Source organism: Elgaria multicarinata, chromosome 7, assembly GCF_023053635.1.
Source record: "Elgaria multicarinata webbii isolate HBS135686 ecotype San Diego chromosome 7, rElgMul1.1.pri, whole genome shotgun sequence".
Classification (NCBI taxonomy): domain Eukaryota; kingdom Metazoa; phylum Chordata; class Lepidosauria; order Squamata; family Anguidae; genus Elgaria; species Elgaria multicarinata.
The window spans coordinates 29,759,975-29,783,617 of NC_086177.1; the positions used below are offsets into that span (position 1 = coordinate 29,759,975).

Below are 23,643 nucleotides of genomic sequence, written 5' to 3' on the forward strand. Positions count from 1 at the left end.
CACTACATCTTGTAGGGGATTCTATAGTTTAACTATGCGCTGTGTGATAAGTACATATAGTAGATACTCAGATCCATTCATGCACATGTCCATCCACACATGTGCGTGTGCAGACAGCGTTGCATGTTGACATAGAGTTCCTTTTCTCACTCAGGAAGAAGAGGCTGATCTGAGAAGCTTGGTTTCCTTTCTGTCTAGACTTCCTGCTTGGTCACTAGGGTCTGGCTTCCTTCTGTGTGGGAAGTCAGGTTCTCCCTGCTGTGTGAGAGAAGGGCTTTGTTGCTTACAGATTCTCTCCCACCCCAGACTTCTTGCTTCCGGGAGGGCATGATTCCTTTTGCTGCCAGAGGAAAGGGCTAACAGATCCTCCCACTCCAACAGCAGGTGGCAACAGCTGTTCTGTCCCTTCCTTGCCACGCATCTGCAAGAAGAAGGAGCCTATGGATTTCACTTATGGTTGGTGTGCATATCAGTAGCCACTAGTCCTTGAAACTTCTCACCTCCTTGTTTGAAAGCTCTGATTCTGGAGCTTTGGACACTCAGGTCCCAGAGGTTCTTTGGAGACTTCCATTTCATCTATCTGTTGAAGTGTAGATGAAATGTAGGTGCAAAAGTTCAAGTGGGACATGCATCAAAATATTACAATGTACCCTCAGCCTCTAACAGAGTGCTCCTGGAACAGGAGTGTTGTTGTGCTGTTTTGCCTGTGCCTGTGTATGTGTGTGTGTATGTGTGTTTCAGGAGTGGGAAAGGTAACCCCTTTTCTTTCTTTCTTACACCTCTGTGCTATAAAGTAGTAAAGGGCTCAGGTTTGAAGCTGGCAAACCTATAGCTATATAGCGGGATGGAGGTGGATTTAGAGAGTGGGAAAGGGAAAAGGAGTCCCCTCTTCCTTCCTTCCTTTCTCCAGTGGTGATGGAGATGATGGAAGTTGTAAGAGGGCACCAGGTTGGAGAAGGCTGCTATATACTGTAGTGAGAGGAGTTTCTTTAATCTCATATCATGCATCCTCCCCAGCTCTAATCTCCCTGCTCCTGGATACTTACCATAAACTGTTTAGGGCTTAGCAGTTCCCTCTTCTCACCCTACGCTGATGGACTCCTCGATATCCCATACATCCTGGAAGCAAAACAGGTCCTTGTGTGTGTGTGTGTGTGTGTGTGTGTGTGCGCGCACACACACATACACACATACGCACGCACTTAGGGAGCCCCCCCCCACCAGTTATGTTGAAACCATTGCCTCTTTCAAACTGATGGGAATTCTGTGACCCAAGTTTGCTATTAGAGGGAATGATGACATTAGCTAGGATAAGGACCTCTGAGAAACTCTCCTGCTTTTAGCTACTTTGGCATCTTATGATTGAAATGCAAGAATAAAATAAAATAGCTCCTGTTGTGCAGCCTTCCCCAGCCTGGTACCATCCAGGTTTGGACTTCAACCACCATCCCCAGCCAGCAGGGGCCAATGGTCTGGAATGCTGGGGATTGTAGCCCCAAACATCTGGAGGGCACCAGTTTGGAGAAAGGCTGCTCTTATGTTACCTAGCTATGGTAATCCCATGAAAGGAAGCTGCTACCAAATGTCACACACCTTGATTTGTGCTGATATGGGGAGTAGCTACAATGCCTTGAAGGTGCTCATCTGCAGTCCGTTCCATGTTCTGATACCGAATTTGGGATCATGCAGCCACCTTTTCGCATGTGTGCAGCAATATAGCATTCAAGAAAGCTATAAAGACTGATTTCTTCCAGCAGGCCTATCCAGTGGAATTTTAAGGTGTTTTTAGAATGTTTTAAGATTGTTTAGGATGTTTTTAACAATGTATATTATGTTTTAATTCAGTTTTATGTGTTTTATCACTTATTGTTGTTCCCGGCCTTGATCAAAGTGGAGAGGCAGGTAAGAAATAAATTATTATTATTATTATTATTATTATTATTATTATTATTATTATTGCTGTTGGTGGTTTAGATACACTTGTTCATGTTGCTATACAGGAATCTGAGGTCCCAATGCACCAGGACGTTCTCTAGCTGATGCCCCATTGAAATAACTGGGATCTCTGCAAAAGCACACATCAGTGGGGCTTATTTTAGTAGAACTTGTAGGTAGTGCTCTTTGAAAGTAAGTATTTCAAAGAAAATGAGAGCGACAGAAGCAGCATAAGTGACACTGTATAAACAATGTATATACAATGTATAGGAGAAGGACGCAAACATATTGGAGAGGTTTTGTGCTTGATCATTCGGTGTTGTGCTTCTTATCTTGTATTTTCTGCTCTTTTTTAAAGGTGGTTATGTTCCCCCCCCCCAAGAAATAAGACATGTGTAGAACATCTTCTTTTTAAGTGCAACTAATAGTGTGCCTCTACACAACATTACTGGAGTAAGCATAGTAGGACTTGCATCTGAGTATACATGCATAGGATTAGGTTATCATTCTCATTTTGTGGCCTGGGCTTTCATAAACTATTAGGTATCATTTATTCGCCGCGAGTTGTATTCATGTGAGTTTTGAGCTACAGGAAACTCTTTGTTCTGCCTAATCATAAGTTCTGCCCAAATTGAAAGTGTGCCCATTTTTCAGAAATTGCTGGCTCTACTTCTCAGCAGAATTGTGTATCTGTTGATTTATCAGAATATATAGAATAATGATGTCTGGGTGAAGAGAGAACCATTATTCAGCCTCTGGCTTCCTCTGTGGGCTTGGCTGCTAGAACTGGAGCTGACTCTGTCAACTTGTATGTTGTCTGATGTAATAAAGATATTGTTTGAAGGTTCTTTCTATGACTTGGCAGGGATACATGTGCTTGCTCAATGGCCAGATTTTCTATGGGCTGGATCCAGATTGGCCGTGCCATGAATGGAAGGACTCCTTCCATTCATGGAAGGCACCAAGATCAGGAAGAGGGTGGGGAGGCCATCCTGGCTGGTTTCCTCTTCCCTTGCATCACATCTCATGCTGCTCCAGAGGATCCCCCAGCTCTCACAAGCAGCTGTCAGGAGGCCCAGGGTCTGCAGGAGGAAGGAGGAATGGCAAAGGCCCCCTCCCCCTCCCATTCAAGTTCAAGAGAGCCATTGATACTATCTTATTAAAGCAGCCTTCCCCAATTTGGCATCCTTCAAAGGTATTGGAGTACAAGTCCCATAATTCCTAGCCAGCATGGCCATTGGCACCAAGAACACTTGGAGAAGTGGAGGGGACCAGGTTGGGGAGGAGTGAATCAGAGCAGCAGTGTTGGCACTGGGAACAATTGGAGGAGTGGAGACAGCATTCTGAAGGCACCTGCCCTCTCCAGTAACCCCCCTTTTGCCACCACCACCATTTGTGGTAGAGTAGGGCCAGGAGCCACAGCACTTGGACATCAGCCTGGGTGAGGAGGATGCCCATCTCTAAAGAGACTGAGATATATGGTTGCTACTAGTATAAGCCAGGGATGGGGAACCTCTTTCAGCCTGAGGGCCAGATTCCATTTTGGACAAGCTCTTGGGGACCACATCCCAGAGGTGGTGGGGATGGGCACAGAGGCAAAAGGGGCTGGGGCAAAAATAGTTTTAGCTTAGAACTCTTACCGCTACTAAGTAAACCTTAGGAGAGGCATTTTGCATGGGGAAATAACATTCAAAACTGGAAAAGCACCAAATGATCAACAGTCAGGGGAAAGGGTGTGGTCAGGGGGAAAGGGGTGTGGCCATCTGGAGACTGGGAGCCCAGAAGGGCTGAAATAATGTAAGGGAAGGGAGGGGACTTGTTCCCCTTGACTATTGGTGCAGACCTGGAAGGAAATAACACCATCTGGAGGACTGGGGAGAGAATTTCATACACCACTCTCCCTCTCTCCCACCATCCATGCCACCAGTCATTACCTCTGAGAGTTCTAAGGGTGGGAGCCATTGATGCCATCTGTTTGGGGGGCAGCAGTAGCCCTGGTGGCAGGCACACACACATCCTTTGCCACCACCACCTTTCAGCAGAACAGAGCCAGGAGCCTCAAAAGTTGGATGCCAGTCCTGGTCAGGATGCCAATCCACCACAACAGAGCCGGCCCTACCATTAGACAGAGTGAGGCAGCTGCCTCAGGCAGCAGAAACTGCAGTTTAATGAGTCATGGTCGTGAGCTGTTGCAGGACAGAGCTGTATGTGCAATGTGGCTTGCCCTGTGCCCCCTAAAGTCACCTCCTCCCCTCAGGTGCAGTGGAGGAGGATGTCCCTTCAGCAATGTTTAGGACTGAACTGCCAGTCCAGTTGTCATCTATCCATTGAATGGGGGAGGTGCCACCTTGTCCTTTGCCTCAGGCAGCAAAATGTCTTGGGTCAATCTTCCCCCTTAGGGTATTTTAGGCATCTTTTTTCTAAGGAGTGGGGGCTAGATCCCCATGGTCCCTTCTGTAGACCATCTGAGGCAGCATCAAGACCAGCAGGAGGACTTGGTTCTCCAGTGTCTCCCTGGTGTGTCCAACAGCCACTGTCTCAGAGCTCTAAGGTATGGTGGCCATTGACACCATCTGCTTAAGGGAGAAACAATAACCGGAACAATAACAGGGGAGAAGAATCTGAAAGCAATTTCTCCTTCAAGTAACCCCCCTTTGTGGATACCACCATCCACATGAAACCACGGACAGCACCTGATATGCTGAATCTCGAACTGGTGTGTGTGTGTGTGTGTGTGTGTGTGGTGGTGGTGGTGGTGGGGAAGCCTACATGGGCCTTAGCTAGACCTAAGGTTTATCCTGGGATTGTCCCGGGGTCAGCCCTGTTCATGTAACTGACACACAAGATATCCCGGGAGCGGACAGGAACGATCCCGGGATAAACCTTAGGTCTAGCTAAGGCCTCAGTCTGCCTCTACATCTGGTTTTATTATTGTGAACCGCTTTGTGACCTGTCATGGTTGAAAAAAGAAGTCTGCAACTACAGCAAAATAAATAAATAAATAAATAAATAAATAACGCTTTAAAACACTCCTCCAGTTAAATTTATCCCTTTCTTTACCAACCTGACGCTCTGCATGGTTTCTCTACAGTAGATGCCATTGACTCCCTTTGGTCTCGCTTCCAGACATGTTGGGATTTACTGCCGTGAAGTTTTTTGCGAACTTAGCCCAGAAGTCCTATCGGTCCGCTAGGGGGCAGTGGAGCTTCGCAGGAGCTCTCGGTTGGGCAACTTCAGTTTTTCGGTCTTTGAGGTCTTGTCATTCTCTATATAAACAAGTTACGTTCGAGTGTTTAGGTTATAAATTACGTCCATGCAGGCTTGCCTTGAAAAGAATGTAAACACAGCACTGTGGTCGAAGCCTACTCTGAAACTGACTTTATAATGTACAGCAGGCCCCCAAGTCCGAGGAACGGCGTGTTTGCATATAAATATGAAAATGGAGATTTTTAAAAAAAGAAAGAAAGGAAAGATTATGTGCAAATGCACTCCCTGCTTTATTGTTTGGAAATGCAAGATCGATGTAGTGTCCCATTTTAAATAAGAAACGGCTATTATTATTATTATTATTATTACTACTATTATTTCTTCTTCTTCTTCTTCTTCTTCTTCTTCTTCTTCTTCTTCTTCTTCTTCTTCTTCTTCTTCTTCTTCTTCTTCTTCTTCTTGGGTCGACGGAGTTACTGTATTGTGCATGAAAAATGCTTGCATTAAACAAGAAGGGGGTTACTTAGTAGGGCGATCACGGACACAATCCATCGCGAATCGCTCCAAATCCATTTCCACCCAATCAGCAGCTCGTTTTCTAGGAACTCTGGTAGGAAAGCCCAATGGTTAGTCCATGGCTCTGTTGGCTTCCTCAGCGTGCTGTGAAGGAAGGCGCTTCTTATACCAGGGCCCTTCAATTTAGCGCTGGTTTCCTTCAGTGTGTGTGTGGGGGGGGAGGGGGCATTCCTACCCGGCGATGCAACGGGCAAACACGAGATCTCTTGCACATGTCCACTGAAATGAATGCGAGGTGCCTTCAGAATGGGTGAAAGGACGTTTGGATTTAAACCCGCAGCTAGGCGCGATTCTAGGGCAGAAAAAAGGAACTGGATTGAAACCTTGATCAGTTTCTCCATTCTTCCTCAGCCTGGGGCCCTCCAGATGTTATGGACTACCGGTGATAGCCACCGACATGGATGGCTTTAAAAGGGGATTAAAGAAATTCATGGAGGATTAGGCAATGCCTATTTTTGTGAACCACCCAGAGAGCTTCGGCTATTGGGTGGTATAAAAATGTAATAACTAAATAACTAAATAAATAAATAAATACTATACCTCCAGAAGCAGAGGCAGCATACCGCTGAGGCTAGATCTACACTACTGCTTTATAGCATTACTGAAGTGCACTGATAACTGTTGGGGCACATTACACATTCCATATACTGTTACTTCCTGCTTATTGTTCCACTTTATCCAAAATACCGCAACAACTGTGTGTCCTGCAAGGTATAAACGTGCAAGAGGGATATAGCATTACCATGATGGGGTTGTAGTGATTTGACTCAAGGTGTAGCTCTGGCCTGAATATCTATTTGCTAAGAAACATTAGCAGGAAGGTGCTGTTATGCTCCCGTCCTCCTGCTTGTGGGCTTCCATTGGAGCATCTGGGTGGCCTCTATGGGAGCAGAAGGCTTTGGTCTGACCCAGCATGACTCTTCTTCTGTTCTGATGACTGCAACTGCATGTAAACCGCTTAGAAATTTTGTTCCATCAAGCAGTATACAAGCATTATTAATAGATAAGCAAACCAATAAATAAAACACCCATGCTGGCTGGGGATGATGGGGGTTCTAGTCCAACACATCTATAGTAGGCTGGGGGAGCTCAGGAAGGGTCGGGTAGATGCATTTGCTTTGCTCCGAAGACAGCCATGAAGATTCAATTTTCAGAGAAAGTCATCGGTTTGATAAAAAGCAACAGTGCTTTATTGCTGCTTTACTTACACTATAACACTTCAAAAACGTTATGAAAACGGTATAAGTAATGTGTCCTGGGCCTGAACAGTTGTCATAACCATTATAAGCAGTAGTATAGATCCTGCCCTTGTGCTTTAAATATGTATTGCATCAGTTCTTGCTTTCTTTAAAACTATCACGACTGAGATAATACACACACACACACACACACACACACACCAGCTCTCTTGATTAGGACTGGGGAATTGAACCTTACATTTAGTGATACACAGAGCGATCGGCATGTCTACTCAAAAGTAAGTCCTATTGAATTCATTGGGGCTGACTCCCGCATGACTATAGGATTTCAGCCCAGTGAGCTGCACAGGCCTGGCCTTGCTGGATCAGTCGCCTTCAGAACGCTCACAAGCAACAGGGAAGGGCTGTGGTCCCAAGGCAAATTGTCTCTACGCACCGAGGATCCATTTCAAGTTCACAAGGATTGGCCATTGATGATAAACTTCCAGGGATTTCCTCTACTCTTAGTAGGGGCTAATTGGGACATCTGCCTGCTTAAATGGGAGACCTAACACATATTTAACCCGAGGTAGGAGGATGCCCAAGGGAAACGGTTCCTGGGTCTATAAGTCGATGCTGCGCAGTAAAATTCACAGGATGCGCAACTGGATTTGGGGAGCTGTTCTTCCTCCTGGGCCCCGTCTTCTCCTCGGCTTCCCAAATGGACTTGCAATTTACTCACACTGGCAAATAAAGGAAGATAATCTCTCACAGGACAAGAGTGAGTGGTGAGCAAGAAGTAGATACAGCTATAACTGCTACCTATGGAGTGACTTCGCAATCTGCTAAAATTGTCATGCAAATAGATAATGGTGTTCAAATAATTTTCTGTACCATGGTTTACTTGGCGTATAAACTCACGCTGTGTACCCGGCCAGAAATTTCTCTCGCCTAAGGGGTTGGGAGTGGAAGAGAGTATTTCCCCTTATTGAATGAATGCAGATAAGGGCGGGCTGGGGAATTTTCAGGGGTGCATCTGAGAGAAACGTTATAAAACAAGTGTTGAAAGTGGAGTGGGAGGAAAATCGCAGCCTTTTTATAGGCAGCAGTGGTGTCCTCAGGGTAGGACCTTGGGGCAGAATTCCAGAGCCCCACTCAGGAGAATCAGCAGGTGGGCCCCCAAACACAGCAGGACTAGCTTGCCACAGATTGAAGGAAGTCAAGTAATGCACATTGCCATGGAGGAAGGGGGTGGGGTGGGGGACGAAAATTAGACTTCTGGGTGGGATCCAGACTTAGTCAACCTTAGAGTAAACCCACTGAAATCAGTGGAACTACTGCAACTATGATCTAAGTCTGGATCCAACCCATTAAGTCCAGAGTCTAAAAGTATCTCACTGCATCACGGAAACAGAGCGGTTTTTTTTGCTTATCTGCCAATATGTCCCATTTACTACTTATATCTTCTCAAACAACAAAACATTAAGAGAAACTATGTGTAGACTATGAGTAAGATATGAGTAAAGTAATCAAACAACCTCATGGACCCGCCTCCACTTTTCCACCTTCGCTTTGGACTTTTCCTCTTACGTTTTAGTATGTAATACCCAGGGGATTTTGGTTTCGGTATATCTTCACCAGGGAAAGGAAATGCGCACTTGCCATATACATTTTATTGAAAAACAAAAACAAACCATACCCACCCCAACAACTTTGTACATCACAATATTTTGACAAACCGACAAACGTTATACATAAGTGCAAATTATACTCTCCGGTTTAAAAGCGATAGTGTGTGAGTATACACGAGTTTTATTCAAATACTTTTTTTTTTTAAGACTGTGATATAAACACTTCTTTAAAAAATAAAAAAGAAAGGAAAAGAAAGGAAACTAACTCCAAACGTGGTATTGTTGTAACATTTGAAAATAAAACAAACGAAGGAACCAAATTCGGGAACTTCCTTGAAAGCTACACACACTTCAAAATCTAAAACAATGCTTCTTAATACTGGTTGTTGCTGTTGAGTTGACTTCATGTATGGCACATTGAAAGGAGTAACCATTTAACACTGAAACCACAACAGCAAGAGAGAAAACCTTGGAGGTGGGGAGTTGCAGGGGAATGTAGGACATTTTGCTACACTGGCCAGTTTTCTATTTTTTTTTTTAAATAATATTTTACAGTATCTCAACAAATGGCTCTTTCCATACTAGAAATACAAATACACCCCTTTTTTTCTTTTTTAAAGTTAGGGGTACGATCCAATTAAATGGAAGCACTTTTACGTCCCATTGCTTTTAGTGGGAGAGTTTGGTTGCAAACCTATGTAAAGAGAAAAGAAAGCTTATGCCATAATAAATATGCTAGCATTTTAAGTGCCACAAGACTCTTTGTTGTTTCTGCTGCCACAGTCCAATACACAGCTACCACGCTGGAAATCTTTGAACTCAGCAGGGCTTACTTTCTGGTAAATATGCATGAGTTTGGGCCATAAAGCGCATGCTCTCAAATCTCTCCCATCCAAATGAAATGGGACTTCAAGGGCATAATCCTATGCACGTTTAGACAGGGAGGAAAGTCCTACGAAACTCCCAGTATTGTTGGCTGAGGAATCCTGGGAGTTGTAGGACTTTCCCTCATCTTAAACAAATATAGGATTGTGCACTAAAAGTTTACCTGGATCCTAGCCTGGGTCTAACTCGCTGGCTGCAGATTGTTTTTGCATTACACCAGGGGCGGCCCTAGGCACTACCGTTAAAGGCAGCAAATTTTGAATGGCATTAAAGGAAGGCAAATGGTTAGTTATTTGATGTGTTCTTGCATTTTTAATACCAGTTATAGGGAGAGGTGGTTGTAGGTGTTTTTTCCCCCTGCCTCATAGGCCAAAATAAATTGCCTGGCTTTGGGTATGATGCACTTTGACTTTAGTAAAGGGGTGGTATTTGTTGCTTCACCTTCAGCAAAATGCCTGAGTTACACGGGGAAGTCTTCGAGTGCAAAAGATGGCCATTTTGTTTGTTTATTTATTTATTTAAAGGAAGAGCTCTGTGTAACCAAAAAGCTGGCAAACTCTGGCCCAAGCTGTTGTTTGTCAAAAAGTTACTATGGGTGAATCCAGATGTACTTACAGAAGACTCATGGAAATGAATGCGATTTCAATTGAAGTCCCACCAATTTCAATGGGTCTCCTCTATGTATGATTAAATCCAGCTACAACTCGTTTTATTTATTTATTTATTTTTAGAGTAGGTCATAAGAAATATTAAAATAAAAATATAATCTGCTTCCCCATCTTGGATATCAAAGGGATATAGCTGATTTCTTATGAACTTGGCTGGCGCTGCAGTAACCGAGTTCGCCCCTTTCTCCGGAAGACATATACAAATAAACCCGGCTGTGTATGCATCGCTTGGCCTGTAGACGCAGCTCACGACCCTAAGCAGGCTTTCCTCAGAAGAAAAACCGCCCCCCCCCTTAAGTTCAAGGAGGCTTTCTCTCTTGTTAATTCGCTTCCAGGGTTACAGCCTCGAACTTTCGCAAGACCAAGGCTGCCAACAGCACTATAATTTACGGAACTTACTTCCGAGTAGACGCATGCATAGGATCGGGCTGCCGTGCGTGGGCCTTTGGTTCCGAGGGACCCTGAGCAGGGTGGTGCTGCAACGCCCTGCGCGTATTTCCATGAGCTCCTAAGTCCGTTGAACTCAGGCAGGGGACTTGCTTCCGAGGAAGCCTGCTGAAGAGCGCGTTTCACAAGATCAAAGCAGAACACGCGTGTGTAGTGAACGTGTGTGCGTGCGTGGGGGGGGGAGAAACTCCACTCGGTGCTGCTTCCTTATGTAGCTTTGCTTACGTGACTGGTGCACTGTACTTACTGACGGATGTTTGCGCAGAGTGCCAGTAGGTGGTTGGCGTCTTCCGCGCGTGTTCGCCTGCCGGGTGTGGTTGGAGCGAATCTTTCGAAACCCCCCCTCCCCCCTTCTGTCGATAAGGCGGACAAGTCCGTGGTTCACATCACACAGGGCTTGATGTCTTGACAGACGCTTTGGTGGTGGTGGTGGTGGTAGTAGGAGCCGCTGGCGGACGGGTGGAAGGAAGAGATGCCGTTGAAATTGAGGACGAAATCCTTCCGGTCGCACACCGGCGAAGGGTGATGCTGGTAGCGAGGCAGCCCCACTGCGGAGGAAGCGAGAAAGCGCGAGTGAGCCCACAAGCAGCTCAAAACGGGGGCCCGGGTAAGGATGGCTTGGACCGGGAAAGGGCCCCTGGCTTGAAACACCCAGCTCTCACTTCGGCAGGTCACGATCTCTCCCCCACCCCCGGGCCTACCTCACAGGCTTGTCGCGATTAAAACACCTTGGTGGAAGTCTAACAGCGGAGGCTGGTGACTCCGATTTTGGTGGGAGGCAAATCCATTCTGGGTTTCAATCAGAACCAGCCGGAACTCTAAAGGAGCTATCCAAGGCTCCTTTGGAGTTTTTGTTTGGCTGGTTCTGACTGAAACCTGGAGTGGATTCAAAGCCCCAAAGAAATCGGAGCCACCAGCCTCCACTGAATTCTAAAACTAGAAGAAGGGACTCCCCCCACCCCACCCCTCGCCCAGCTAACATCCTTCCCTGACTTGGTTGCTTACTCTTCATTAAACCAGACATTGAACCCCAGGCAAATCGTCAAATTGGGGTCCTGGGGGGGGGCGGGGAGAGGGCATCGTTCAATGCTAAAACACCCAGATCAAGACAAAGGCGAGCCAAAGAAATGTAGGGCAGCAGCAGCAACAAAATCCGAGGCACTCTGGATTGCAGGATAGACTACAATGCGCTTCCCATTTACCTGGAAGTAAGCCCAAGTGAAGTTAATTGGACTTTTTTCTGAGTAGACACGTATAGGATCTTTTGTTTAAAATAAAAAATAAATTGAAATTGCATTGTCTAAATGTTTCTATTGTTTTCTGTTACTGGGCGTATAAGACGACCCCCAACTTTTGAGAAGATCTTCCTGGGTTAAAAAGGCATCTTATACTGGGCGTATAAGACGACCCCCAACTTTTGAGAAGATTTCCCTGGGTTAAAAAGTAGTCTTATACGCCAGAAAATACAGTAAATACTGAGACCGCATGTAATAATAACTAGGCAGGCTGTGTCCAGCCTTTTAAATAACGAGGTGGGTCTGGCCACTTAGAATTCTACCCCTGGGATAATTTGGTGGTCGTGGTGACAATTCTATATGCTGTCTTGAGTTTCTTGGCAGAAAGGCAGCCTATAAATGTAATCAAAAGTCTACAATCCAAGGTCTCATCTACACCAAGCAGGATATTCCACTACGAAAGCGGTCTGTAAAAGGCAGGAGCCACACCACTGCTTTACAGCTTTATTGAAGTGTACTGCAGTGCACCGACTGAAGTGCACTGACAACTGTTGGGGCCCATGACACATCTACACCAAACAGAATATTCCACTATGAAAGTGGTATGAAAGCAATATATGGTATTTGTCAATAGGCCCCAACAGTTGTCACTGCATGGCAATACAGCTGTAAAGCAGTAGTGTGGCTCCTGCCTTTTATATACGGCTTTCATACCACTTTCATAGTGCAATGTCCTGCTTGGTGTAGATGAGCCCCAAGTCTTTAAAGGAGAGGACGCCCCATAGGAATCCATGGCTGACTTTTCCCATAGAGGCAATGAAATGTTTCTGACTTGTTTGGGGTTGTTTTTTTATCACCATAGGCAGACATGTTGTGGTCATGGTGGGAAGTGGGAGGGAGAGAGAAGGATTATTCTGGGTGAAATAGCAAGAAACCCAGGGTAGGATCTGGCCAGAGTTAAATACTTTGGTTCAGCCAGAATACATGTTTACTTGGAAGTCAGTCGACCTAAGTCCAATGGAACTGATAGGAAGTTGGTCACCTGCTTAAACCTTCCCTACTGAAAACAAAGCGCTTTAAAAAGTGCTGAACCTTGGGCCTTAGCTAGACCTAAGGTTTATCCCGGGATTGTCCCCAGGTCATCCCTGTTCATGTAAATGACACACAGGATATCCCAGGAGCAGGTAGGGACGATCCCAGGATAAACCTTAGGTCTAGCTAAGGCCTTGGTCTCATGCTTGCTCTGACTTTATACTTAGTGGCATTTAAATTAAGGATCCCAGCTCCACTGGACCAGTAAACAAACATAGCGTTGCTCTAGAAGTACATTTGTAGCACAATTTTATACAAGTTTACTGAGAAGACACCTATATTTTTAGGTTGTGTTACTCCCAGGTAAGCATGTATACGACCGGCAACTCAGATTAAAAACCAGTGCCAGGTACTTGTCAATCATCTCAGTGCCTCTGCACTCATAAGCCGAAAAAAACTGGAAGGTGGGGGATGATTTATTACCAATGAGCAATGGGGTGGAATTCTGCCAGCAGCCCTCGCCTAAGTTCTAGAACATCCTTTGCCAACTCGGTATGCATGAGATGTTTTGGACTTCAGCTCCCGTCAGTCCCAGGAAGTATGATAATTGGTCAAGAATGCTGGGAGTTGTAGGCCAAAACGTTTTTTTTGGGGGGGGCAAGAGTGTGGTAGAATCTTAGGGAAAGATCCAGTTACTTTATAATTCCATTAGTTCCAGGTTTACTCGGAAGTAGGTTCTAAGGAAGTCAATGGGACATATCGCCCAGGAAGGCCGCAATTCTATTGTGTCTATGGTTGCTTTGGATGAATTGGGCTTGCTTGCAGCCACAGACAGATACTCTCTCACTGGAATCAGTTGGGCTGAGTTCGGAGGACATGCTAATCAACGGTTGTATAGGATGGCTACGTTAGCAAATTAAGTTCTATAGACCTTGATCATTTTACTTCTAGGCGCTCTCAGCCTGTAGGCGAGATCCGCAGTGTGGATCTGTGTACACTGATTGAGATCCCAATCCTAACAATTATGTCGAAGTCATGCCCCTTGGTTTTTAATGCGTGGTATGGAAACGTGCAGAGGTTTTCCTGCTCTCACTTGTCCTGGAGAAATTTCGGACAGAATGATATTCATTTAGTTGTGGCATCTCTGGACCGCCTTTTCAATTGTGGTTTCCAAGGCGGTTTACAACACAAAAGCAAGAACTAATGCAGCCTAAAACCATTTGGAATCCAATTATAGCATAAATATGGTCCCGAAAACCTTCTTAGGGCTGAAAAGCCTCGCATTCCTGGGATTATTCACCATTGCCAGATAAAATGCAGAAATAGAAGCCATGTTTCAGGCCCTATTATAAAAGTAGATCCTCACTTAATCTCTCTGGATTCCGGCGGATTTCCACCACCGCCCAAGTTATAAACTAATGATATGTAATTGTATTTCATTTATTGCAGATAAGCTTGGGTTGCCACCTGCGGTAACACAGATTGGGAAAAGGCGACAGGATTTTACATCCTGATTCTTCGAAGTAAGCCCTGTTGATATCAAAGACACTTCCTTTCAAACTAGGGTGCTTGAGGTCAGTGTAGTCCATTGCATTGCATTTTCGAAGGGATCGGAGGGGCAGAATCGCCTCTATCCATAATCTTTTTCACTGGGGCAGGGTCTCCACAGAATGTCTCAGATCAGTCAGGTGATGGCTTGGGAAAAGTCGACCCCCCCACTTTCCAAGATTTGGGCTCTCGAGGCGTTTGCAATATAGAATATGTTTATGCGTTAGGATGAAGTGCGGAAGAGGGTACGCAGCAACACAACGGCCTCAGTGCCACTGCCATAGCTGAGCATGTGCCGCAAAAGGAACACAACCCACAACCAAGTTAAAGCAAACTGGATTTACTTGACTATACATCCGGATCCTCAACACCACATATGAAAGGCCCATCGATTTTAATGAGGATTTCTCGCTACACTTAGGGTGCTTCCTGAATGTGTAGACTAGCCTCCAAGCAAATACGTGGCCAATTAAGGCTGTACACACTTACCTAGGAGTAAATTCCATTAAATTCAATGGGATTTACTTCTCAGTAGACATGTACAGGATTGGGCAGTAAAGGAACTAACAAGGACATGGAAATTGCCAGCCGGTGCACACGAACTTAACCCTAGTAAGTGCCATTTAAGTCAACGGGATTGCTTCGAAATTTATCCACAAGGGCTCGGGCAGATAAACTGTGGCTCCAGCCACAGCGCTTGGAGATCCAGCTCAGTCCTTTGCCCGCAATTCGCAGTGATTGCGCAGTATAACGCTGGTGTGATAAAGCTCAAAGTGGTCAGATACGTGAGTTCCTAGGCTTCTTTCTTTCAAGCTAGCAGGCGCTTCAAGCCAGAAGCGTGGTTGGGCAGCCAAGGCTTTGGAAGAACAAAACCGCCATAGGCCTTAGAGATGACGAAGACCCTCTGGGCATTTGTACAGTAGCCTTCTTTTTCTGTTAAGTAAAACCAACCGGAATCGGCCTGCGATCAGTTCGGGGGGGGGGGCTCCTCCCCACCCCCAGCTAAAATGTCCTGGGCAGGGAACACGACTTCCAAGGAGACCCCAGCATCCCCTTGATGCTGGCTGGGGGATGCTGGGACTTGTAGGGCTTTAAACAGGTAGAGGCTGCAACCCTATAGGCACTTACTTATGAGTAAACATGCATAGGATTGTCATGTTAAGCCTCAGCCCCTCTTGTTTCGCCTGCGGTCTCCCACCCCTGATGTAAAAGGGCGCAAGGCTCCGAAAACAACGGCTACGCATGGATCCACGCCCTCTCCCCTCAATATCTGCGCGTTTTAAACCCCAAGCTGTTTAAGCGAAGATCTTGCAATTCGAAAGGAAATGTCCGGGAATTTGCGTGTGGGGGGCGGCGGCGGGGGTGGAATGGAGAGTGGACAACAAGAGTGGAGAGTGGGTAACCTTCTTGATTTTTTTTTTAACGAGTCCCCTCCTCCAAGACCTGCCTTGTGATCCCGCGGGGGCGTGCGGAGTAGTGGTTAAAGCGCTCCTGCCGCCTCTTCCTGCTCTCCGCCTGCTGCCCCTTTGCTCACCCCGGAGCGCTCCCTTTGGGTAAAAGCGATTATTTTGCTGGATTTCCTCCGCCTTTCTAATAACCCGCCTGGTATGCTCATAATGAAACCGGCGCTCTTTATTGCAGCCCTGATTCAATCAGTTCGGCTCGGTTTAACAGTGTGCGAAAAATGTCCGGCTCCCCCCCTCCTCTTTTCTCCTTCCCTCCCCGGCTTAAGCCTCCGAGAGAAGCGACCTCTGTTTCCAATCTCGCTCGGCCTTCCGTGGGGAGGGCGGGCGAGCTGAAGGCTCCAAAGAGGCCGGGGTTTAGCATCTCCGCGGCGCTAAACCGTGCCTGATTTGATGGGGCTTTATGGACCGATAAAAATCAACTGGGACCGAAATTGCTGCTCTTTCGGCTCGTACAAGAGCGACGCCTCCGCACCGGGTATTCCGCGCGGGGCGGAGACCCTGAGAACGCCTGGCTTATGGCTCTTGACTGGGACCGCGCCGTGGACTGCCAGGAATTCAAGCCGGTGGACTCATGTATGATCCCGATCCTAGACGCGTTTCCTTGAATGTAAAGGGCCACTGATCGAGGTGACCCTGTTTCTGCTTACATTTACTCCGACGTGATTTGCTTCCAGTGCGAGAAGGCTCTCACGGACACATCTTCTGCCCTCCCAGCTCTTGCTCCCCTGGTGCCTTGTTTCTCGGAAACTTCATTTCACCTTCGGGGTGGTGGTTGTTGTTGTATAGACCTGCCAAATCTGGGTAAAACTCTCAAGTCTAGCCCTTGCTTTTAACGCTGCCCGCTGCCGGTCCTATACTAATTTTCTTGGCATTAAATCCTACTGTATTTAATAGGGCTTGCTTCTGAGTAGACATGCATGGAATTGCACTAAATCTCCTTGAACATTGGGGGACTTTTCTTCCCAGTAAAATTAAAAGGATTGGGCTGTTTACTTCCAAGGAAATGTTTTTAGAGCTCTGTTTTTTTTTTCCTCCTTTCGCTTTCTTGTTTATGTTTTGGGGTGTTGTTTGGGTTTTTTTTGTTTTAAAGTAGAGCTAGATCGGGCTATCCCAGCCTCCCCCAACCTGTTACCCTCCAGATGTTTTGGACTTCAACTCCCATCAGACCCAACCAGCATGGCCAAGAATGCTGGAGCTGTAGTCCAAAAATAATCTGCCCTCCAGTCCCACAACATCCCTCCAGTCCTATAATATCAAAAGGGAGGCATTTATTCCTCCTGGCCACTTCTAGAAGTAGATTTCTCTTCCACTATCTCTCATCCCACCCCTTTAAACACTCTCTCTCTCTCTCCCTCCCTCTCTCTCTCTCTCTCTCTCTCGCTCGCTCGCTCGCTGTGTGTGTGGTTTTGATTCTTGCAGAGCAATCCTATCAATCTCTACTCCAATTTAATTCAATGGGTCTTACTCCCAGGTAAGTGGCCATAGGTTTGCAGCCCAAGATGAAATGCTTACCCCTCACCCGGAAAACTTTTATGAAATTCCTCTGCCCTTGCTTTAGCAGCGTTTACCAGTCTGTTCGGCGGATTGCAGCGTGTGGAAGAGACCTGATTAGGCCTGCAGTCCTGCTGCACGCAGTTAAGCTGCCTAAGTTCAACCCCATCGCCTTCCCTGGCTCTCAGAAGCCCGAGCAGGGAAAAGAAAACCTCAGCCTTGGTTTGCAGCCAACAGAACTTCGAATCTTACAACACCTGGAATCTGGGTTGGGGTCAGCACTTCCGAAGAAAGGCGTTTGGGATGGGGGTGGCGGCGAATTGCATCGTGGGTTGCGCCTTTTCTCTCCGCAATATCCAAAGTGCCAAAATTTAGGGGCAAATAATATCGAGGTAGGAGCAAAAGAACAGCAAGATCAACACTCACCTCTTCTCCTTAACCTGTTTATATCCAGGTACTGGTTGGATTATTTTGATCATGGATGCAGATCTTTTACAAATCAAGGGAAGAGCTAATATAATTTGCTGTGTTGGGATGTAGGCCCTGGACTGAGGTTAAAGGGGTGTGTGAGGGGAGACCGTGTGCTTTGCGGCTATCCTCTTCTCTCCCGGGGCATTACTGAGAAGTTATGAGAAGTCCTATTTTACACCCGGCGGACTTTCCCTCCGCGCATTCTCCCTCCCAGTAAAGTTAGTGGTCGAGCTGTTCTTAGGTCAGAATTAAAGCGTTGGGCGATGCAGAAAAACCAAACAAGGTCGAAGCCCTGGTTTGAAACCACCTTCTCTCTATATTAATTGCCCTCCTACGCGGTGCTTCGCTTGGGGGACCTTGACCTCGTCAGTTTCACCCAACTCTATTCCCTTTCTCGACATTTAAAAAAGAAAAGAAAAGGAAGAAGCTTCCCAGAGATCATTCAGAAATAATTTCCACCACGGAAGGACTCTAGTTTTCAAATCCCAAGCTAAAAAAGAAAGCGATTGGGGGTGGTGAAGATGGGAGGGGGGGGGAGCGAGAGAAGGACTCACGATGATTGACAACAGGTCGCCGACAAGAAAACTGAGGCAGTGGACAAGGTCGTCTGTATTTGTTACTTGTTGAAATTCCCATAAAATTGAACAAGACCTCGCTCTCATCTGGGTTAAGTCAAGCTCCAATCCCCTTCGGTGTGGTCCAGCCCAGACTGTCTTTGTTTAGTTAACCTCCGAGACCCACGTTTAAAAGGGCTATTTGGAAAATTTCCCCCGTAAGAGTCCAACATCTTTTACCCATTTCAGTGCCTTATTTTCTCCGCTCGGTCTCTTCCACCCAGATTTTCTATATTTTGTTTTTTAAAGCAACATACTGCGAAGAGAGGAAAACAGCAGTTCCTTCCAGTTATAGAAATAGCCCGAGTCTCATGTTAGCACCTTCTTTTGCATTTTGAAAGAAATTCCGAAAGGCTCCCCCCTCCCTTTCTGCATCCCTCGGGGGTAGGCAGATAATATTTCACCCCCCTTTTTTCAATTAGTTTGCGATTTGTTATGTTTTCTCCACTGAGAAAAGTTTTTATAAAGGAACTTCCGCCGAATGATAAAGCTGTATCCTGTAATATTTACTAAATGCTTTGCAACGGATTTTTTTTTTAGGGGACACGATCCAGCCAAAGTTAGGTAATTTTCACTTATTTCAGCGCAATCACATGTTTACTCAGAAGTTCAATGGGGCTTCCTCTTACTCCCAAGTAAGTGTGCATACACTCACCTAGAAATAAGCCCCATACATGTCATCTCAGAAGGGTTTACTTCTGAGATGACATGTATAGGATTGCACTGCTAAGCACGTGATTTCCATGTCCCCAGCGAAGGACCTAAAAGTGCCGCCAGCATTCTCACCGAAGAAGGAGAGGGAGTAAAAATGACAGTGGGATAAACTCTCCGACGTGATACGTTTACTCGAAAGTAAGTCCTATAGAATTGAATGGGAATGACTTCTAAGCTCAGAGGCCCTTTCTACACCTAAGGATTATCCCAGGAACATGGAGGGATCGTCCCCGCCTGCTACCGGGATCCCTTGTGTGTCATTTACATGTACAGGGACATCCCGGGATGATCCCTGGAAAAAAAAAGGTAGGTGTAGAAACGGCCTAAGTGTATTTAAGATTGCCACCACAAGTCTTCAAAAACCTCACCCTAGGAGCGTTTATTTGAGATGAACAGAACAACCCTCTGCATGCTTACTTGGAAATAAGCCTCGCTGTGTTCTATGGGCTTACTCCGTTGGAAGGGTATTTAGGACGGCAGCCCACAATGTCCCACTGAGTTTAGCAGCCCTACGCACCTGAGACGCAAGCCCCATTGAACACAGTGGGAATTACTTATAAGTAAGCATGTGCTTAGAATTGTAGCCTTTGATTGATCATAATAAACAAGATCAAGAAATCCCCTAGTAATACTTTAGAAGAGAGCCGTGGGGGTGGGAGAACTCTCTGTACTTTAATCTCGACCTAAAAATCCTAAAAACTCTGGAGTAATTAAGTTTTTCTGCCTAGAAAACTCCTGGGTGCTGTGTTAGCCTGCTCGCTAAGAAAGGCTGAGCAAGAGGGGGGTGGGCGGGAGTGAGAGAATTTAAATAAGGTTTTGATCAACAGTGAAACAAGATAACAAAAATCCGAAGTCGACGTTGTTGATCTTTACTGACCCGGCATTCTACTGAACAACTTGAAGCTGGTTTTATTAAGGCACAGTCGCAAGGATGACCTGGGGCTATATTCATTCTCTCCTCCTTTTTTTTTTTTTTTAAAAAAGAATCTCCCTCTCTCTCTCCCTGTCTCTCTCTTCCAGACCACCAGACCACACGGCCCGATTGCAGTTCTACTCCTCTCTGAACAATAGGTCTATTTTCCCCCCTGGAAGCAGCTTTTGTTTTCACACGTCAAAGCTGGTGTTTTCAGACAAAACACCAAGGAGACCGAACATCGCGGCTTGTTATTGGGGCAGCGTTATCTGACAGCTACAACTTAACCTGAGCGAGTGGAGCGATTTATTGTGTCTCTTCCCACCCCCGTCGACTTTTTTTTTTTAAAAAAAAATCTACCCAAGATTTCGCTTTTAGGAGCGAGCAGACCACTGGTCTCGGGCGATTGCTCTGAAAACCCCGTAGCTTCAAGAGGAATTTAATCTACTATGTCATCTACTACAATCTAAAGATATGAGATGGGTCGATATCAACTTGATTTCACTGAACGCCTGGGCGTTCTTAGGACTGCAGCCAGATACCCTCAAATATTGCCACTTTTCTGCCAGGGATCTCGCTTTTAGAAGCTGAGGTCAAACCCCCTCCCTCTTTCCCCTCAACATCCTCAGCCCGTTTTAACAACAACAACAACAACAACAACAACAACAACAACCAACTCGCCTCTGCCGATCGAGATCTTAAATACTGCAATAAACTCAGACTTGACCGCTGGCCTACGGGTTGTATGTAATATTAGTCCTACTTAGAGTAGACCCATTGAAATGAATGGGATTTAAGCTAATCATGACTACCTTAAGAACCATTCATTTTAACAATGTACTCTAAGAAGGACTAACATTGGATACGACTCCGTGTAAACAAACATCTTCTATTGGAGTAAGTCCTATTGATTCCATTTGCTACCATGCAAACGCGCACAGCATCACAAACCAGACTATTCCTGCATTGAGCCGGGTGGTGGTGGGGTTTTGGGCTCGATGGCCTTATAGGCCCCTTCCAACTCTACTATTCTATGATTCTATTCTATGATTCTATGTCTACGCATTAATGCTTATGACTGATTCACAGGAGCAATTGCTGTCCCCCGATGCTATGCTCGTCGTTTCTAAAGGGGATTGGAACCCTTGCTTACCTTGAAAGTGCCTGCGGGAGAACGTGGCACCCGGAGGGATACCGTTATTGGCCTGATCCCATCGCAAGGCTTTAAGCACCTTGCAGTGCAATCCGATGCACACTTACCTGGGAGTAAGTCCCATTGAGTCAGTAAGACCTACTAATGAGTAGACGTGCATAGGATTGCACGGTTACTCCTTTGTTCCCCTTGATTGCAATATATATTTTCAAGTTGGCCCTCTGTCAAATGGCTTCCTCGTCTGCAATCCTCACCCTCACCTGCCAAGGCGATCAAGAGCATTGACTTTCAAGAGAACGGCCCTGATTCAGCTCTAGACTAGCTACGGTGCGACTAAGTTGCCCCATTAGGAGGCGACTGTTTCCTCGGTGCGGGTGGACGCATAGTTCCCATCTGCTCAGCTGTTTGGTTTGACACCCCCCCTCCCCGCTTTAACATATAAATCCACTTGCAACTTCATCCCTTTGATTTGTGTGGAGCTCACTTCCAGCTAAGTGGGCTTAGCATCACAACTCTAGGGTAGGATCTCAAGCAAGGCAATCGAGGCGAAGGGAATGATGCTATGATCAATATAAGCGAGCTATATAAACCCGTCGGGACTCTCATATATCAATTTATATTAAGTTATAAATCTAAGGGGACTTTCCCCCCAACTTCTTCTGCCCGAACTCACTTACGACCGCAAGCCGACCCTTATTGGGAAGTTCTGGGCATCCATGGGTGGACTCCCCATCCGATCCCAGGAAGGGTGCACTGAATATATATATATATATATATATATATATATATATATATATATATATATATATATATATTCTCCTTGCAAGAAGGTAGGGTAGGGCGGGGTGTGACGAGGGTGGGTGGGGTCGCTTCGGTACCTGAGAGGTCTTCCCTGCCATTTTGGTGCAGGTAGCTTTGCTCCAGCGAGTAAGAGGCCACTCCGGAGTGGAGGCCCGCGGGGGCAGCGGCGGCGGGCGGCGGCAGGGCCTGCTGCTTGAGATAGGGCGAGGCCGCCGAGGAGGTCCAGTGTCCCGCGGGGCTGCCGTAGGGCGAGTGGCACTCGATGGCGCTGGCCATGGCCGGCGAGGAGGGCACGGGGCTGCTGCTGCTGTCGGGCCCGTAGTCGGCGCCGTTGGACGGGACCGGGCAGCTGGCCATGTAAGTGGAGCCTGGGTTGGGCGACATGTGCGGGACGTGGTGGGCCTCGTAGGCGGCGCCCGCCTGCATCACGTCCAGGGGGTTGTAGCCGTTGGGGTGGCAGCCCAGGGGGGCGGCTGGCGGCGCCTGGAAGTCGAAGCCCTGCGGGAGGAAGCCCAGCCCGTTGACCATGCGGTGGTACATGGTGGGCTTGAGCGCCTGGCATTTCCTTCGGAAGCCCCGCGGGCGCCGTCGGAAGGAGCCTTCCTCGAACATGAACTCGCTGGCTGGGTCGATTGTCCAGTAGTGGCCCTTGCCGGGCCGGCCCAGGCCCTTGGGCAGCTTGATGAAGCACTCGTTGAGCGAGAGGTTGTGGCGCACCGAGTTCTTCCAGCCCTGGTAGGCGCCGCGGAAGAAGGGGAAGCGGGCCTGCAGGAACTGGTAGATCTCGCTCAGCGTCAGCCGCTTCGACGGCGAGCTCTGGATGGCCATCACGATCAGCGCGATGTACGAGTAGGGCGGCTTCTCCGGGCGCCGCAGCCCCGAGCTGGCTTTCTTGGCTTTGGACGGCGCGGACGTGGACGCCGCGCTGCTGCTGCCGCTGCTGCTGGTGCTGCTGGCGTGGCTGCTGCTGTTGCTGGACGACTCCAGGGCCGAGGGCGGCGGCGGCGGCGGCGGCGGCGGCTGGCTCATCAAGGCCGGGCTGCGAGGCACCGGGGCCCCGATCTCGGAGCTCATGGAGGCTGCTCCTCCTGGGCCACCTCCTCAGCGGTCTGGAAGCGGCGCCCGGAGCATCCCTCCTTCCGTCCTTGCGCAAGCCACTCTCCCTCTCGCTCTGGCTGTTTCACACAAGCATAGCGCCCCCTCTCTCCCTCCCTCTCTTTCCTCTGTCTGACCCCCCCCTCCTCCTCCTCCTCCTCCTCCTCTCCTCCTCCTCCCCCGACTCAGGAGCCTTCAGTTCTCTCTGGCTCTCCGGCTCCGCTCTCTGCCCCCCGCCTGGTGGCCATCCTGAAGCCTTTAAAGAGGAGGAAATCCATGACCCCCCCCCCCCACGGCCGCTTTTGCGTATGGGGCTGCGCAGCCAAACAGAACGCGCGGACGCCTATCGGGGCTTGAAATCTGCCGCCTGCGCGAAGGATTCCCCCCTCCCCTTTCCCTGAATCGCCTTCCCCATTGACTCTATCCCAAAAAAGCAGCCCAGGGGAAGAGGAGGGAGGGGGCGGGGGCAGGGGGCGGGGCAGGGCGCAGCGCGGCTCCAGCTGGCCTCTGTCCACCCCCGCCTCCAGGCCTGCGGGCTGCCCGCGGAGGCTCCAGATCCCTCTGGCTGCCATCCTCAGCACAC

The 23,643-nt window shown here is 47.5% G+C and overlaps 1 protein-coding gene across 1 annotated transcript; it reads right to left on the minus strand.

Annotated features, from left to right (window-relative positions):
* Positions 1–10,591: 10,591 nt before the first annotated feature.
* On the minus strand, positions 10,592–23,095 carry FOXF2 (forkhead box F2). Its single transcript, XM_063129754.1, has 2 exons — positions 22,043–23,095; positions 10,592–11,075 (listed from the first exon to the last, which is right to left on the minus strand). Exons 1-2 carry the CDS (start codon positions 23,037–23,039, stop codon positions 10,909–10,911), a joined length of 1,164 nt encoding a protein of 387 aa, XP_062985824.1. The 5' UTR covers positions 23,040–23,095; the 3' UTR covers positions 10,592–10,908.
* Between the last annotated feature and the right edge of the window lie 548 nt (positions 23,096–23,643).